Source organism: Mustela erminea, chromosome 12 (genome assembly GCF_009829155.1).
Source record: "Mustela erminea isolate mMusErm1 chromosome 12, mMusErm1.Pri, whole genome shotgun sequence".
Taxonomy (NCBI): domain Eukaryota; kingdom Metazoa; phylum Chordata; class Mammalia; order Carnivora; family Mustelidae; genus Mustela; species Mustela erminea.
The window spans coordinates 89,306,168-89,320,855 of NC_045625.1; the positions used below are offsets into that span (position 1 = coordinate 89,306,168).

Genomic DNA, 14,688 nt, shown 5'->3' on the forward strand with positions numbered 1-14,688 from the left:
ATAAATAAAATCTTAAAAAAAAAAAAAATACTAACCTCTAAAAAGGAAACCAGGCCCCAGACCTCCTGCCTGAGCCCGATGGCCCTGCGACCCTGTGACCCTGCAACCCCAGCTCTCGGTCTTCCTGCTGTGGGGGCGGGCTCCGGGCCCGGGAATGCCTTGCCCGTCACAGCCTGCAGGGCCCTGTCCAGCCCCTGCCCACCCGCCAGCCTCTCCTCACTGGCTCGGACGCAGCCAATCTCTCTATATCCCCCGTGTGCAGCGGCATGTCACCCAGCATGCCGCTGCGACAACTGTGACTGCGGGCGGCTGCCCCTCACTGACAGGGAAACTCATCTCCTCCCCCCCAGGACGGGCCAGGGTCCCTGAGGCGACAGGGAAGTCCAGCAGGAGTCCGTGTGGCCCTGGCCACTGCTCACTCGAACCACCGCCTGTCCGTGTGCTCCAGAGGCTCTGGCCGCCCCCAAGCCCCGAGCCGCAGTCCTCCGCCCCGACCCCGACAGCCAGAGCAGCTCGTCCAGGGCCAGGCGGGGCCCACCCTCTCCCTCAGGGCCAGCGTGGAGACCGTGGCCCTGGAAGGCATGTGCAGCGCCCCCTTCCCTGCCGGGGCTGTACCCATCCCAGGAAGCAGCTCAGTCACAGCCAGTTACCATGGACAGGAGAGGAGGGGCCAGGGGGGCAACACCAGAGACTCTGTCTGGCATTTCTAACGAAAAGCCCTCATGATGGCTTTGCGAGCCCCGCCTGACACACAGTCCCCAGGCGGCGGGGTGTGGGGCAGCCAGCAAGCGCAGCCACAGGAGCCAGCTGGTCACCGTCCCTGCTCCCCCGCAGCTGCCTCCCTCGACTGTCTGGACCTTGTGTGCATGGCCACCTCTATGCCCCCAGGGCAAACCACACCCCACCTTCTGCCCCAAGTCAGGCCCCTTCCCACCCACGGCAGAACGGCCACCACACAGCAGCCCAGAACGTGCAGGGGGGCTTCAGCCCCAAAGACTCTGCTCCATCTTCTAGGAGAATCCCCACAGGCTTCAGCCAAGTCAGGGCTCTTCCCACCCCAAGCAAACACTTGAGGCGGCCTCCAACCCCACCCCCCCAGCAGGAACAGGGGCAGGCCACACAGGCTCAGTGCCTTGAGCAAAACTCAGCTTCTCTGTGCCTCAGCTTCTCCAGCCGTAGAAGGACAAATGACCCCAAGGATGGGTGTGGGACCTGTAGGAGTCAGTGGGGCACGGGGAGGCCTTCACAGCACCCTGCTCTGTGGGACTAAACTGACTCAGAGCTCTAACTTCTACGCAAAGACCCTGAGGGGACCCAGTGCCTGAGGAGTCTGTTCAGAGTGGTCACCCCCACTCATCCATACCTCAGTTTCCCCATCCACTGGGAGAGGAGGCTAGGAGAGGGAGGGAGGCCTGAGTGCAGGAGACAGAGCAGCGCCCCACTAGCTCTGCCCAGGCCCTTGAGGCCCGGCAGGACCGGACACACCAGCGCTGAGACGGACTCAGGTAAGTCCAGAGGGGACGCAGCGGTGAGAGGTACCCAGGCCCGGAAGGGCAGGCGGGCAGGCGGGCAGCCGGGCAGGCCCGTGGGCGTTCCAGGAGACGGGAGAGGCGGGGGGGCAAGAGCAGACACAGCGCGGTAGTGCAGGGTGAGCCAGGCCCAGCCGGGGCCCCGGACCGCAGGCTCTGCCACCCAATCCAGGGCACTGTGGGGACTGTGGGGACAGCGGGGAGGGGAGCCAGGCCTGAGGGAAGGAGCTGACGACACTAGCTAGCAAACACGAAGTAAGCACTTACTGGGTGCCGGGCACTGTGCCCAGCCTGCCAATTCCGCCTGCTGCTTCCCAGGACCTAGGTATGCTGCGCCAACAAGAGCTCGAGGCTGCGCCCAAGGCAGCAAGGGCACTGACACTACACTGACCCTACACGCCCTCCAGGCCCCACTCCCCGAGGCCAAGGACCACCCACTCAGGGCACCTACGGGACCCCAGCAGGCAGGAGCTCCCACCCAACACATCTACCCCCCCCCCCAACCTGAAGACGCAGCAGACGGTAGAGAGAGAGATGAGCACCTGGCCGCTCAGGACAGGAAGCACCACACGCCTGACCAGAGGCCAGCGATTCTCTTCCGCCCAGAGCAGGGAGGGGACACTGGGACTTGGGATGGACCGGGCCCGTAAGAACAGCGGCCCACTCGCCCTGGGCCTGGGCACACAGCCACTCACCTGTGGCCAGCCGGCCTCCCTCCCTCACAAACAGGACCGTCTACAAAGGCTGGGCACAGCAGCACGAACACCCTGTCTGAAATACAGTTTGTCAGCAACCGAACCAACTCTAGTTTGAGAAACTAAGTCTTAAAAGAACAAAAATGGCTCACGTCTCTACTGAAGAAAAAAAAGACCCAACAAAACTGGTCACCTTAAATCTTGATTATTAAAATATTAGAGTTAACATATCCAAGTAAGACCCCGACTACAGTGAACGAGGCTGAGGAGAGCGCTTCCCACTTCCCACAGCGGGTCTGAGGCTCTGAAGCTCCTTCCTCCGGCTTCAGCTCAACTGTTCTCGCCACACCTACAGTGGGAGGAGCCAGGGTTCCCGACCGTAGAGCCCGGTGTCCAAGGCTAAGGGGCAGGTTCCTGCAGGAGCTGGGAGGTGACATCAAACTAAGTAAGCAGGCACTTAAAGAACACGTGTGGGGACTGACACACCGTCCTCCTGATTTCCCTCGGGATCCACCCTCCAGACACACCCCACAAAACGGAGCCAAAATTCTTGCACTGGTCAAAACATCTGTGTCTGTGACAGTGAAGAGCTGACAACTGAATGGCCTCTAAGTGGGGACTGGTTCTTTCTGCTACAGTCCGTTCTGGTCTGTTCCTAAACTGGACATGAATGTGAGCTTGTCAACACAGAAAGGGACTGTGCCTGCTGCTGGGGTGAGGGGTGGGCAGGTGCTCAGCAAGCAAGGGGAGGGGGGAGGACCAGAGACCAGAAGGGGGCCAAAGGCGCTCCCGCTCTGTATTCTCACCGCCCCCCGCCTCCCTCCACTGGTGCATCCCCTCAACCCACATATGAACATGCGGCCTTTGTGGGAGGGGCCACATGCCAGCCAATCTTGGCTCCATGGAGGCGCCACAACCTGCTGGCAGATGACAGGACCACGGGTCTGATGTGCTGCCACCTGCCCCCCCGGCCACCGCCGTTGGGTCAGTTTACCGATACCAACCAAACACCTGCTTTGCCTAGCACAGATCTAAGTGCCTGTGAGGACTAATACATTTTCTCCTCCTCACTATCAGAAGAGGACCCTACTAGTGTCCCCAGTGAGGCAGGGAGGCTCTGAACATTACAGGCACCTCCCTGAGGCCACTGGGAGCAGACATGCGGGGAGGTAGGCAGTCAGGAAGGCAGAAAGCATGGTGGATCCCAAGACCAAGGGCTAATAGCCCAACTGAGTAAGGGGACGTGTCCGGTGGGGAACAGCACACTGTTAGAAAAAAACAAGAGGCCACACATCTGACCATGCACGGCCTTTTCAAATATACAACTCTCAGACCACTCTTTCCTGGGTGGAGTGGCATTCCTCCTGCAATGCTGCAGAAGGAAAAGCTAGGGCTCCATCCCACAATCCCAACTCCAGCAAAGAGCTGGGCCTGCATCCAAACCTGGATGTTCCCCCCAGAAAGCAACTTCTTCCTGCCCACCCCCACAACAGGACCGAACAGTCACCGAGCCCTGGAAGAGAAACGCTGTTTAAGTCACCCAGAACTGCCTCAAGGAAGGCCTGCCCAGCTCTCCGGAGGGCCAGAAGGCACCCTGGGGGGTCCCACCTCATCCGGGGGCAAGAATCACAGGAGACACAAGGCTCTTTCGGGGACAAACACCCACAGACCTGTCACCAGACCCTGGGACAGCGGCCAAGGCAGCCAAGACAGGAAGTAGGCGGGAGAAGTACTGCATCCCAGAGAAGTGATGAGGGGGGCAGTTGCGGAGCTGAGCCTAGGACAAGGGGGATGCCAGGTATCCTAAAATGACCACATTCAAGGCAAGCCCTTGTTGCGGCCCTTTTCCGGCCTCAGGGCGCTCACGGAGGAGAGGAGAACCCGTCTGCCTGGAGGTGACGGGGACCCAGGCCTGGCCTCTCCCAGCCAGCTACCTGCATCCGTCCCACGCCCCCATCCCCCAACCCAGGAAGCCAAACGCCGCAGAGGACACCGTCCCACCCGCGCCGAGGCCTGCAGCCAGAAGCAAACAGGCTGGCTACACGGCCCCACCCGCAGCGGCCCGAACTCTCGCATGCGCGCCGTCCACACGTGCGGGCCACGGCAGCACTGCCTAGCGGACCGGACACCCTGACCCCGGGCGCCGCAGTGCTGGCCCGGCCGGGCCGCAGAGCTGCCCAGGGCTCTGCCAGCCCGGGGTCCGGGGTCGGCCGGGGCGCGGCGCCGCCCCCGCTCCTCACCTCCTTGAGCTGCTCCATCTCGCCGCGGATGGCCTCGTAGTCCACCTCCAGCTCCTCGAACTGCAGCTTGAGCTGGTGCTTCTCCTCCAGCACCGCCAGCCCGTACTCGGCCGCCTGGATCTTCTCGCGCGTGGTCTCGGCCAGCTCGTGCGACAGCCGCTTCACCTCGGCGCGCAGCCACTCGGGCTGCGCCTCCATCACCAGCCGCGCGTACTCCTCCTCCTCCGACGGCGCCGACATGGTGGCCCGCGGCCGGCTACCGCTGCTCTCAGCGAGGTTCAGGCCAGGTTCCCGTCCGCCGCCGCCGTCGTCGCCGCCACCGCCAGCGCCGCCGCCGCCGCCCAGCCCGACGGCGCCCCGGCCGCCGCCGCGCAGCCGCGGTGAGCTCCGTGCCGCGCGAGGCACTGTGGGGGCCGTAGTCCCTCCCGCACCGACTACAAGGCCCGTCGTGCCCCGCGCGGCCGGGCTCGGCCGTGATTGGCCTGCGGCCGCACTGAGCCGGATCCCTTCTAACGCCATTGCTTCCGTCACCGCCTCCGCGAGTATTGTGGGGGCCTTCGTCCCGCCTCCCGGTCCCACTACAAGACCCGTCGTGCCCAGCGCCGCCGCCGAGCCGTGATTGGCTCTGGCCTAGGCCACCGGCAGCCCCCGGAGGTATTGTGGGGGCTGTAGTCCCGCCCTCGCCCCCACGGGTGCCTGCTGCCTGGCGGTCATGCCCAACGAGGTTGGCATCCCACTGCCCCGCGGAGGCGGACACAAAAGGTCTCCCGCTTTGGTGTCTTCCTCCATTTCTTTCAGCCGTGATTTTTCATTTTCAGACTACACTCTTTACCTCCTTGGTTTAACCCTTACGTGGTTTTTTATGCTCTTGTAAGTGGCATTGTTTTCTTGATTTCCTTATTAGCTTGTTTATTGTTAGTGTGTAGAAGTGCTCTGGAGTTTCTGTGTGTCGGTCTGTTGTCCTGTAATGTCACTGAACCTGTTTATTAGCTCTAATAGCTTCTCTGGGTTTTGGTGTGGAACCCAGGGCTTTCTCCATGGAATATAGTGTCATCTGCAGTTTTACTTATCCGGGTCCAATCTGGATACCTTTCGTTCCTTTTTCTTGTCTGATTGCTGTGGCTAGGACTTCCAGGGCTCTGTGGAACAGAAGTGAGTACAGCGGGCATCCTTGTTGTCTTCCTGATCTTAGGAAGAAAGCTTTCAGTCTCTCACCCTTGAGTATGATGTTCACCGGGTTTTTCATATATAGTCTTTATCATTTCAAGGAAGTTCCTTTCTATTCCTAGTCTGTTGAGTGTTTTTATCATAAAGGGGTATTGGACTTTATTATATGGTTTTCTGCATCAATTGAGATGATTATGTGGGGTTTTCCCCCTTTATTCTTCAATGTAGTGTCTTATGGTAGCTGATTTTCCTTCTTTCTTTCTTTCTTTTTTTAGGTTTTATTTATTTATTTGAAAAGGAGAGAGAGAGCCTGAGCAAGGAGAAGGGCAGAGGGAGAGGGAAAAGGGAGCCCAATGCCACACTCAATCTCAGGACCCTAGAATCATGACCTGAGCCAAAGGCAGCCGCTTAACTGACCTAGCCACCCAGGCATGCCTTATATTGGTTGGTTTTCCTATGTTGAACCATCCTTGCATTGTGGGAATAAATCCCTTTTGACCGTGGTTTATAATCCTTTTAACATGTGACAGAATTTGGTTGGTGAGGATTTTGTTGAGGATTTTTGCATTAATGTTCAAAAGAAATAAATGGGTTTTAGGTGCCTGGGTGGCTCATCGGGTTAAAGCCTCTGCCTTCGGATCAGGTCGTGATCCCAGGGTCCTGAGATCGGGCTCTCTGCTCCGCAGGGAGCCTGCTTCCTCCCCTATCTCTCTCTGCCTGCTTCTCTGCCTACTTGTGATTTCTCTCTCTGTGTCAAATAAGTAAAATCTTTAAAAAAAAAAAAAAAAGAAAAGAAAGAAAGAAAGAAAGAAATGGTTTTTAAAGAAGTTATTCCTAAAGGCATATGAAAGTTTTCAAACACTCCTGGTTAAGAAGATAGGGCTAAGGGGCACCTGGGTGTCTCAGTGGGTTAGGCCTCTGCCTTCAGCTCAGGTCATGATCTCAGGATCGTGGGATCAAGCCCCGCATAGGGCTTTACGCTCAGCAGGGAGCCTGCTTCCCCATCTCCTCCCCCACCACCCCACATCCCCCCCACCGCCTCTTCCTGCCTCTCTGCCTACCTCTGTCAAATAAATAAATAACATCTAAAAAAAAAAAAAAAAGATAGGGCTAAGTGGAACTGAATGACATACGGTGTGTTAAGTAGGGAAGGAAACAGAAGAGAGGGTTCCTGTGCACTTAGCTCTGGAACCGGGCCTTGCAAGGGCCTTGCGCATTGCCCACAGAACTGGAAGAGAAGTGGAATCACTGCGATTTGAATGGTGACAGCAGTGTGGGCAATTACTTTTCCTTGAGCATTAGGTGTGCTTAATACATAAGAAAATGCCCTTTGGGATATGAATACATCCCAAAGTATTTACAGGTGGAACACAGGATGCATTGAGTTTATTTTATTCCAGAAGAAGGGGCAATGAGGTTAATGGAAGAAGCAGTTGGTGGCAGTTGGAGTGGAGTGGTGCACACACTGCTCGATATGCTCTAGGCTTCTACATCTATTTTGAAATTCTTTTAGTGAAAATTTTCATGTTTCCTTGTTGGAATGACATTATCTTCATAAAACAAATCATTTCCCTGTCTCTTCTCTGATGTGTCAGGCTGCCATTAGAGTGTCGCTTAACTTCCGGGTGGCTGTCCGTACTGGGAATAGATACATGACCAGTGGACGTGAATTCTGACCTCATACTTTGACCTACATCTTATTTTGTTTTAATTTTTAAATTTTTTAAATAAACATATAATGTATTATTAACCCCAGGGGTACAGGTCTGCGACCTACATCTTATTTTGAGTTGATCTATTGGTATCCCACTTACCGGTTGCTCTCATGTGTCTGCCTGCATGAATTTACTTTTGAAAACTCTGTATGGTTTTTAGGTAATATCCACATGTTTAGAATTTCAATTTAAAAGAATATACAACTACAGTAGTGCCTGGCTCAGTTGGTAGAGTATATGACTCTTGATCTAGGGGTTGTGTTTGAGTTCCATGTTGGGTGTAGAGATTTCTTAATTTTTTTTTAATCCAAAAAATATACAAAAAATAAAAGAACATGAACTACACACCTATCATAATGGCTAAAATAGAAAAAAAATGATGGCAGCAAGAAATGCTGGCAAAGATGCAGAGAAACAATCATTCATACACTGCCTTTGTCTTTTTCCTATAAAACAGAACGTGCTCTTGCCACTAGACTCAATAATTTCACTCCTGGACATTTATCGTAAAGAAATGAGAACTTGTTTTCACATAAAAATGTGTACACAGGGCGCCTGGGTGGCTCAGTGGGTTGGACCGCTGCCTTTGGCTCAGGTCATGATCTCAGGGTCCTAGGATCGAGTCTCGCATCAGGCTCTCTGCTCGGTGGGGAGCCCACGTCCCTCTCTCTCTCTGCCTGCCTTTCTGCCTACTTGTGATCTCTGTCTGTCAAATAAATAAATAAATATTTTTTTAAAAATGTGTACACAGATGTTCACAGCAGACTTATTTGTAAAAATCCCAAACCAGAAACAACCCAAAATATCTTTCATCAGGTTAATAGTTTAAAAAAAAAAAAAAAAACCACCAGGGTACACTTGTACCATGAGATACTACTCTGCAATAAAAGGAATGAGCTATGGAATCCACAACAATCTGGGTGAATATCCAGAGAATTACACCAAGTAAAAAAAGCCAATCCCAAAAGGTTATGCAATGTAGGATTCCATCTATATGACACTCTTGAAATGACAAAATTAAGGAAATGGAGAACACATGAGTGATTGCCAGGGGCTGGAGTTGGGGAGGGTATGTGAGCACATAAAAGAGCAAAGTAAGGGACTCTTGTGGTCACAGACATGTTCTGTGTCTTGCTCTGATGTGTGACATGAAAATACACACTTGATAAAATTGCACAGAACACACTTAGTGACTATATGTAAACCCAGGAAGATCTGACTTAAATGGGTGGCTAGTAGCCATGCCAGCCTCCTCTTTGTGATATTGTACTAGAGTTACAAAACACATAACTGAGAAATATAAACAGAAAATACAATGTGGGGGCGCCTGGGTGGCTCAGTGGGTTAAGCCGCTGCCTTCCGCTCAGGTCATGATCTCAGGGTCCTGGGATCGAGTCCCGCATCGGGCTCTATGCTCAGCAGGGAGCCTGCTTCCCTCTCTCTCTCTGCCTGCCTCTCCGTCTACTTGTGATTTCTCTCTGTCAAATAAATAAAATCTTTAAAAAAAAAAAAAGAAAAGAAAATACAATGTGGCTTTAATCTGATGAACAGGGTCTTAATCCAAAGTGCTCATTTCTGGGGGCACCTGAGTGTCAGTCCGTTAAGCATCTGACTTCAGCTCAGGTCAAGATCCCAGGGTCCTGGGATCCAGCCCCACACTTCTCCCTCCCCTTCTGTGATCTCTCTCACTCTCTCTCAAATAAATAAATGGAATCTTTAAGTGTTTATTTCCATCAGAGACAAAAGAAACTAATGATATCAAAATCACATATATTTGTACGTGAAAGAAATACACAGAGAAAAGTAAGCCCCCTTCAAGGAGATACACAGACAGATTACTTCTCCTTTAAACAAAGCAAGAGTGTATGATACTCATTGGTTCCTCTCAGCAATCCCTTTTATGGCTGCATACTTCTCTGTGGTGCAGGTAAGACATACTTCCACTCCACTGATGGACACTTAGGTTGTTTCTGATCTTTTACAGATACATCATTGTAGCAATAAATATCCTCACCTTTAGGGCTCATAGGAGGAAGACAGTACAGTTGGTAAAAGTTGCTGAGTTACGGTCGCCTTAGTGGTTTAGTTGATACAGCTGCTGGGATGGGAGCTGCTTTGGGCACCTTTCCCAGGCTGGCCTCTGACTAATGAGGGGACACCTCTGTCTCTTGGGCTTTCTTGCCAGGACCTCACCTCTGCTTTCCAGTGACCAGTGGTGGGGGTCCTCTTGCTTGAGTCAGGACAGCTCTGATGGGCGGCATCCAATTGGAATTATCACCCAACAATGAGGATTGTTTCCAAGGACCTCCACTCCTCCATAGGGCCCCTTTTGCCTTTTGAAGTTCTGATAAACTTCTCAAATTGATTTACAGATTTCAAACAATCCTTATCAAAATGCCAGCTGGCTTTTTTTTCTTTTTTCTTTCTTTCTTTCTTTTCTTTTCTTTCCTTTTTCTTTTTTTTTTTTTTTTTTTTGCAGAAATTGATCAATGGAATAAAATCAAGAGTACAGAAATTAACCCTCACTTTCATGGTGCATTGATTTTCAGCAGATCCTTTGGGGACAACAGGAGATCCACAGACAAAAGAATGAAGTTGGAACCCCACCTCAAATTTAAAATCTGTGCTCCAGAGGACAAAATTAAGAACAGAAGGGAGAAAGTCTTTCAAACGACAAGATCTGACATCTGGAACTCCTGAGGGTAGGTGGACTTGGAAGTCAACCCTAGGAACTCTGGCAGCTGGCGCCCTCTGCTGGCCGCATTTAGCTCTGCGCCTGCAGACCCTGCCAGGGGCAGGCCTAAGGGGAAGGATTTTCAGGGGGCAGGAGGAGGGTGGGAGGAGGGGTCAGGAGGGAGAGCAGCAGGGGAAGGGGAAATCTTCCTGCAAGAACACTGCACTTTAATAAGGGTGCCACCAACACCGGCAATGTCCATGCCAGCTTGGGCTACCAAAGCAACACACCACAGACTGGACAGCTTACAAAACAGACATTTATTTCTCACAGTCCAAGAGGTTGTTCCATATCAGGGTGGCAGCACGGTTGGGTTCTGGTGAGGCCTCTTCCTGGCTTGTAGATGGCAATCTTCTCCCTGTGTGCTCCTGTGGCAGAGAGTGAGCTCTGGCACCTCCCCTCTCCCTCCCTCTCCTCCTCCTCCTCCTCTTTCTTCTTCTAAAGGCACTAACCCTTTGGACTGGAGCCCCACCCTACTAACCTCATTTAACCTTTATCAACTCCTCTAGGCTCTTCTCTACCGGCGCACCAAGGGTTTGGGTTCGGACATGTGCATTGGCGGGGGGAAACAATTCAGTTCTTGGCAACAAGAATAATAGGAGTGCAAGATGGCGGAGAAGTAGGAGACCTTAGTTCGGTCTGGTCCCAGGAATTCGGCCAGCTAGCTGTCAGATCATTCTGAACGCCTGTGAACTCAACAGGAGATCTAAGAAAAGAAAGCCTGCAACTCAGCACACGGAAAAGTGACCACTTTCTGCAAGGTAGGAGGTGAGGAGACGTAGATCCGAGGAGATATATGGTAGGATAAAGCACGAGGAAGGAGCCTCCATCAGCCAGATACCGGAAAGTGACAGAGCAGCAGACCACAAAATCGGAACTTTTAGAAGTCTGCTCTGGTAAGGGACGTCCCTGCCTGAAAGGTACTCAGGTGGCGAAGTAGGGGGTGGAACCCTAGCTGGGACAGTGTGGTCTCAGGATCCAGGGTCTCAGAAAGAATGAAAGGGCCTGAGTCCAGTGAAATTCCCGGTACCGGAGTGGGGCAGCTGGCTGCAATCAGTGAGCCCAAGTGTGCGCCTTCAGCTCGGGGTTGCCATAAACCTTGAACCCCACACAGTCTGGTGACTGCTTTGCAAACAGGGGCCCAGCAAGTGGCAGAACTGGAGTGATAGTCCCTCCCTCCCCCCCAGGAGGAGCAGCATGGGTATGTGCCACAGGAGTCTGCAGGGTTTGGGGACTTGAAATGGGGTCACCCGAGCCTGAGATAGGAATGTTTGGTCACAGGCTGGGTTGAGCACAGAGTGCGGACAGAGACCAGGGAGACAGGAGTGGTTGGCTGCTTTTTCCTAAGGACACATGGAGGGGGCAGTCTTTCAGCTCTGGGACTGGAGATTGGGGGGCCACCAATGTCATTCTCATGCACTAAAGCGGGTGGAAAGCCTTCAGGGAACAAAAGCCACCTCAAGCAATCTGGAGCTACTTACTTTGCCTGGCCCCTGGCAAGGGCAGTGCAATTCTGCCTCGGGCAAAGACACCTGAGAATCAGCACAATAGGCCCCTCCCCCAAAGATTATCAGGAACATCCAGCCAAGACCAAGTTCACCGATCACACAAAACTCCAAAACTCTAGCACTAGGGGAAAATAGTATATAGAATTCATGTTCTTGCTCCCTCATGACACCTTAGTCTTTCAATTTTAATTTCTTTTCACTTTCCTTTTTCAATGAATTTCTTATTTTATCAACTATTTTAAAGTCTTTTTTAACTTTCATTTTTATAGTTACATTCTATCTTTTCATTGTATTTAATTTTATTTTTGTACACATATAATTTTTTCTTTCTTTACAGTTTTGGGATCTAGTTTTCTAACAAACAGGCCAAATTACCCAGGATGCACTGCATTGCTCTGTTCTATTCACCTGTCTGATCATATTCTCTCTCTCTCTCTTTTTTTTTAATTAAAAAAAATTTTTTTCAGTGTCAGATATCATCTGATTTCTTTAGTATATATTTCTCTGAGGTTTTTGTTGCCATTTGAGTATATTTTTTCCCTCTTGTTCATCTCTTCTCTGGACTGAATGACAAGATGGAAAAACTCACCTCAAGAAAGAGAACTAGAGGGGTGCCTGGGTCGCTCAGTGGGTTAAGCTCCGCCTTCGGCTCGGGTCATGATCCCAGGATCGTGGGATGGAGCCCCGCATCCGGCTTTCTGCTCAGCAGGGAGCCTGCTTCCTTCCTCTCTCTCTGCCTGCCTCTCTGCCTACTTGTGATCTCTGTCAAATAAATAAAATCTTTAAAAAAAAAAAAAAAAAGAAGAAGAAGAACTAGAGGCAGTACTGACTGCCAGGGACCTAATCAGTAGGGATATAAGTAAGACATCAGAACTAGAGTTCAAAATAATGATATAAAGATATTAGCTGGGCTTGGAAAAGGCACAGAAGACACTAGAGAATCCCCTTCTGAAGAAATAAAAGAAGTAACATCTAATCAAGTCAAAATAAAAAAGGCTATTAATGAGATGCAATTAAAAAAATGGAGGTTCTAACTGGTAGAATAAATGAGGCAGAAAAGAGAATTAGTGAAATAGAGAACAAAATGATGGAGAATAGAGAAGTTGAGTAAAGAGAGATGAGCAACTACCGGATGACAATGGAAGAATTTGAGACATGTGACACCATAAGATGAAACAATATTAGAATAATTGGCATCCCAGAAGAAGAGGAAAGAGGGAGGCAGCAGGAATTTGGAGCAAATTACAGCAGGTACCTTCCCTAATCCGGGGAAAGAAACAGGCATCCAAGTGCAGAAGGCACAAAGAAACCCCTTCAAAATCGATAGAAATAGGCCAACATCCAACATATAATAGTGAAATTTGCAAATCTCAGAGACAAAGAAAAAATTCTGAAAACACCTCAGACAGGAGGTCTGTAATCTACACAGGCAGAAACATTAGACTGGCAGAAGACCTATCCACAATGACCTGGCACGCCAGAAAAAACTGCCATGATATATTCAGAGAACTAAACAAGAAAAACATGCAGCCAAGAATACTATAACTAGCTAGGAGAGATCATTCAGAGTAGTAGGAGAGATAAAAAGCTTTCAGGACAAACAGAAATTAAAAGAATTTGTGATCACCAAATAGCCCTACAAGAAATATTAAAAGGAATCCTTTGAGGGCACCTGGGTGGCTCAGTGGGTTAAAACCTCTGCCTTTGGCTCAGGTCATGATCCCTGGGTCCAGGGATCGAGCCCTGCATTGGGCTCTCTGCTCAGTGGAGAACCTGCTTCCTCCTCTCTCTGCCTGTCTCTCTGCCTACTTGTGATCTCTGTCTGTCAAATAAATAAAATCTTTAAAAAATAAATAAATAAAATAAAAGGGATCCTTTAAGCAAAGAGAGAGCCCAAAAGTAACTCAGACAAGAAAGGAACAGAGAAAATCTACAGTAACGGTCACTTTACAGGTAATATAATGGCATTAATTCATATCTTTCAATAGTTGCTCTGAATGTAAATGGGCTAAATGCCCCCAGTCAAAAGACACAGGGTATCAGAAAGGATATAAAAGCAAGACCCACTGGGGGCGCCTGGGTGGCTCAGTGGGTTAAAGCCTCTGCCTTCGGCTCAGGTCATGATCCCAGGTTCCTGGGATCGAGCCCCGCATCGGGCTCTCTGCTCAGTGGAGAGCCTGCTTCCTCCTCTCTCTCTCTGCCTGCCTCTCTGCCTACTTGTAATCTCTGCCTGTCAAATAAATAAAAAAAAAATCTCTAAAAAAAAAAAAAAAAGCAAGACCCACTGATATTTTGTTTGCAAAATACTCGTTTTAGATGCAAAGATATCTCCAGTTTGAAAGTGAGGGGGTGGAAAACAATTTACCATGCTAATGGACATCAAAAGAGAGCTGGGGTGGCAATCCTTATATCAGAGAAACTAGATTTTAAACCAAAGACTGTAATAAGAGATGAGGAAAGACACTATATCATAATTAAAGGCTCTATCCAACAAGAAGATCTGACAATTGTAAATATTTATGCCCTGAACATGAGAGCAGCCAATTAATTACATAAGTCAACTAATAACAAAATTAGAGAAGCACATTGATAATAATACAATAACAGTAGGGAACATTAACATCCCACTCACTGAAGTGCATCACCTAAGCAGAAGATCAGCCAGGAAACAAGGGCTTTGAATGACACCCCGGACCAGATGGACATCACAGATACATTCTGAATGTTCCATCCCAAAGCAACAGAATACACGTTCTTCTCGAGTGCACATGGAACATTCTCCAAGTAGATCACATATTGAGTCACAAATCAGGTCTCAACTGATACTAGAAGATCAGGATCATTCCCTGCATATGGTCAGACCACAATGCTTTGAAACTTGAACTCAGTCACAAGAGGAAATTTGGAAAGTACCCAAATACATGGGGTGTCTGGTGGTTCAGTCATTAAGTGTCTGCCTTCAGTGCAGGTCGTGATCCCAGGGTCGTGGGATCGAGCCCCACATTGGGCTCCCTGTTCAGAGAGGATCCTCCTTTCCCCTCCCCCACTCTCTCTGCCTGGTATTCTGCTTGCTTGTGCTCTGTCAAATAAGTAAATAAAA

General features: G+C 50.4%; 1 protein-coding gene and 1 long non-coding RNA gene across 3 annotated transcripts in view; both read right to left on the reverse strand.

Moving 5' to 3' along the window:
* The window catches only part of BICD2 (BICD cargo adaptor 2), a 42,246-nt gene extending 37,400 nt beyond the window's left edge, over positions 1–4,846 (reverse strand). For both annotated transcript variants that reach the window (XM_032306834.1, XM_032306833.1), the window contains exon 1: positions 4,465–4,846. In XM_032306834.1, the coding sequence (XP_032162725.1) occupies positions 4,465–4,704 (240 nt within the window). In that variant the 5' untranslated portion in view covers positions 4,705–4,846. The remainder of the gene's footprint in view (positions 1–4,464) is intronic.
* A 5,985-nt stretch (positions 4,847–10,831) lies between these two features.
* LOC116570153 lies at positions 10,832–14,297 on the reverse strand. Its single transcript, XR_004277297.1, has 3 exons — positions 14,284–14,297; positions 13,870–13,872; positions 10,832–10,973 (listed from the first exon to the last, which is right to left on the reverse strand). It is a non-coding gene; the product is annotated as an uncharacterized LOC116570153 (long non-coding RNA).
* Between the last annotated feature and the right edge of the window lie 391 nt (positions 14,298–14,688).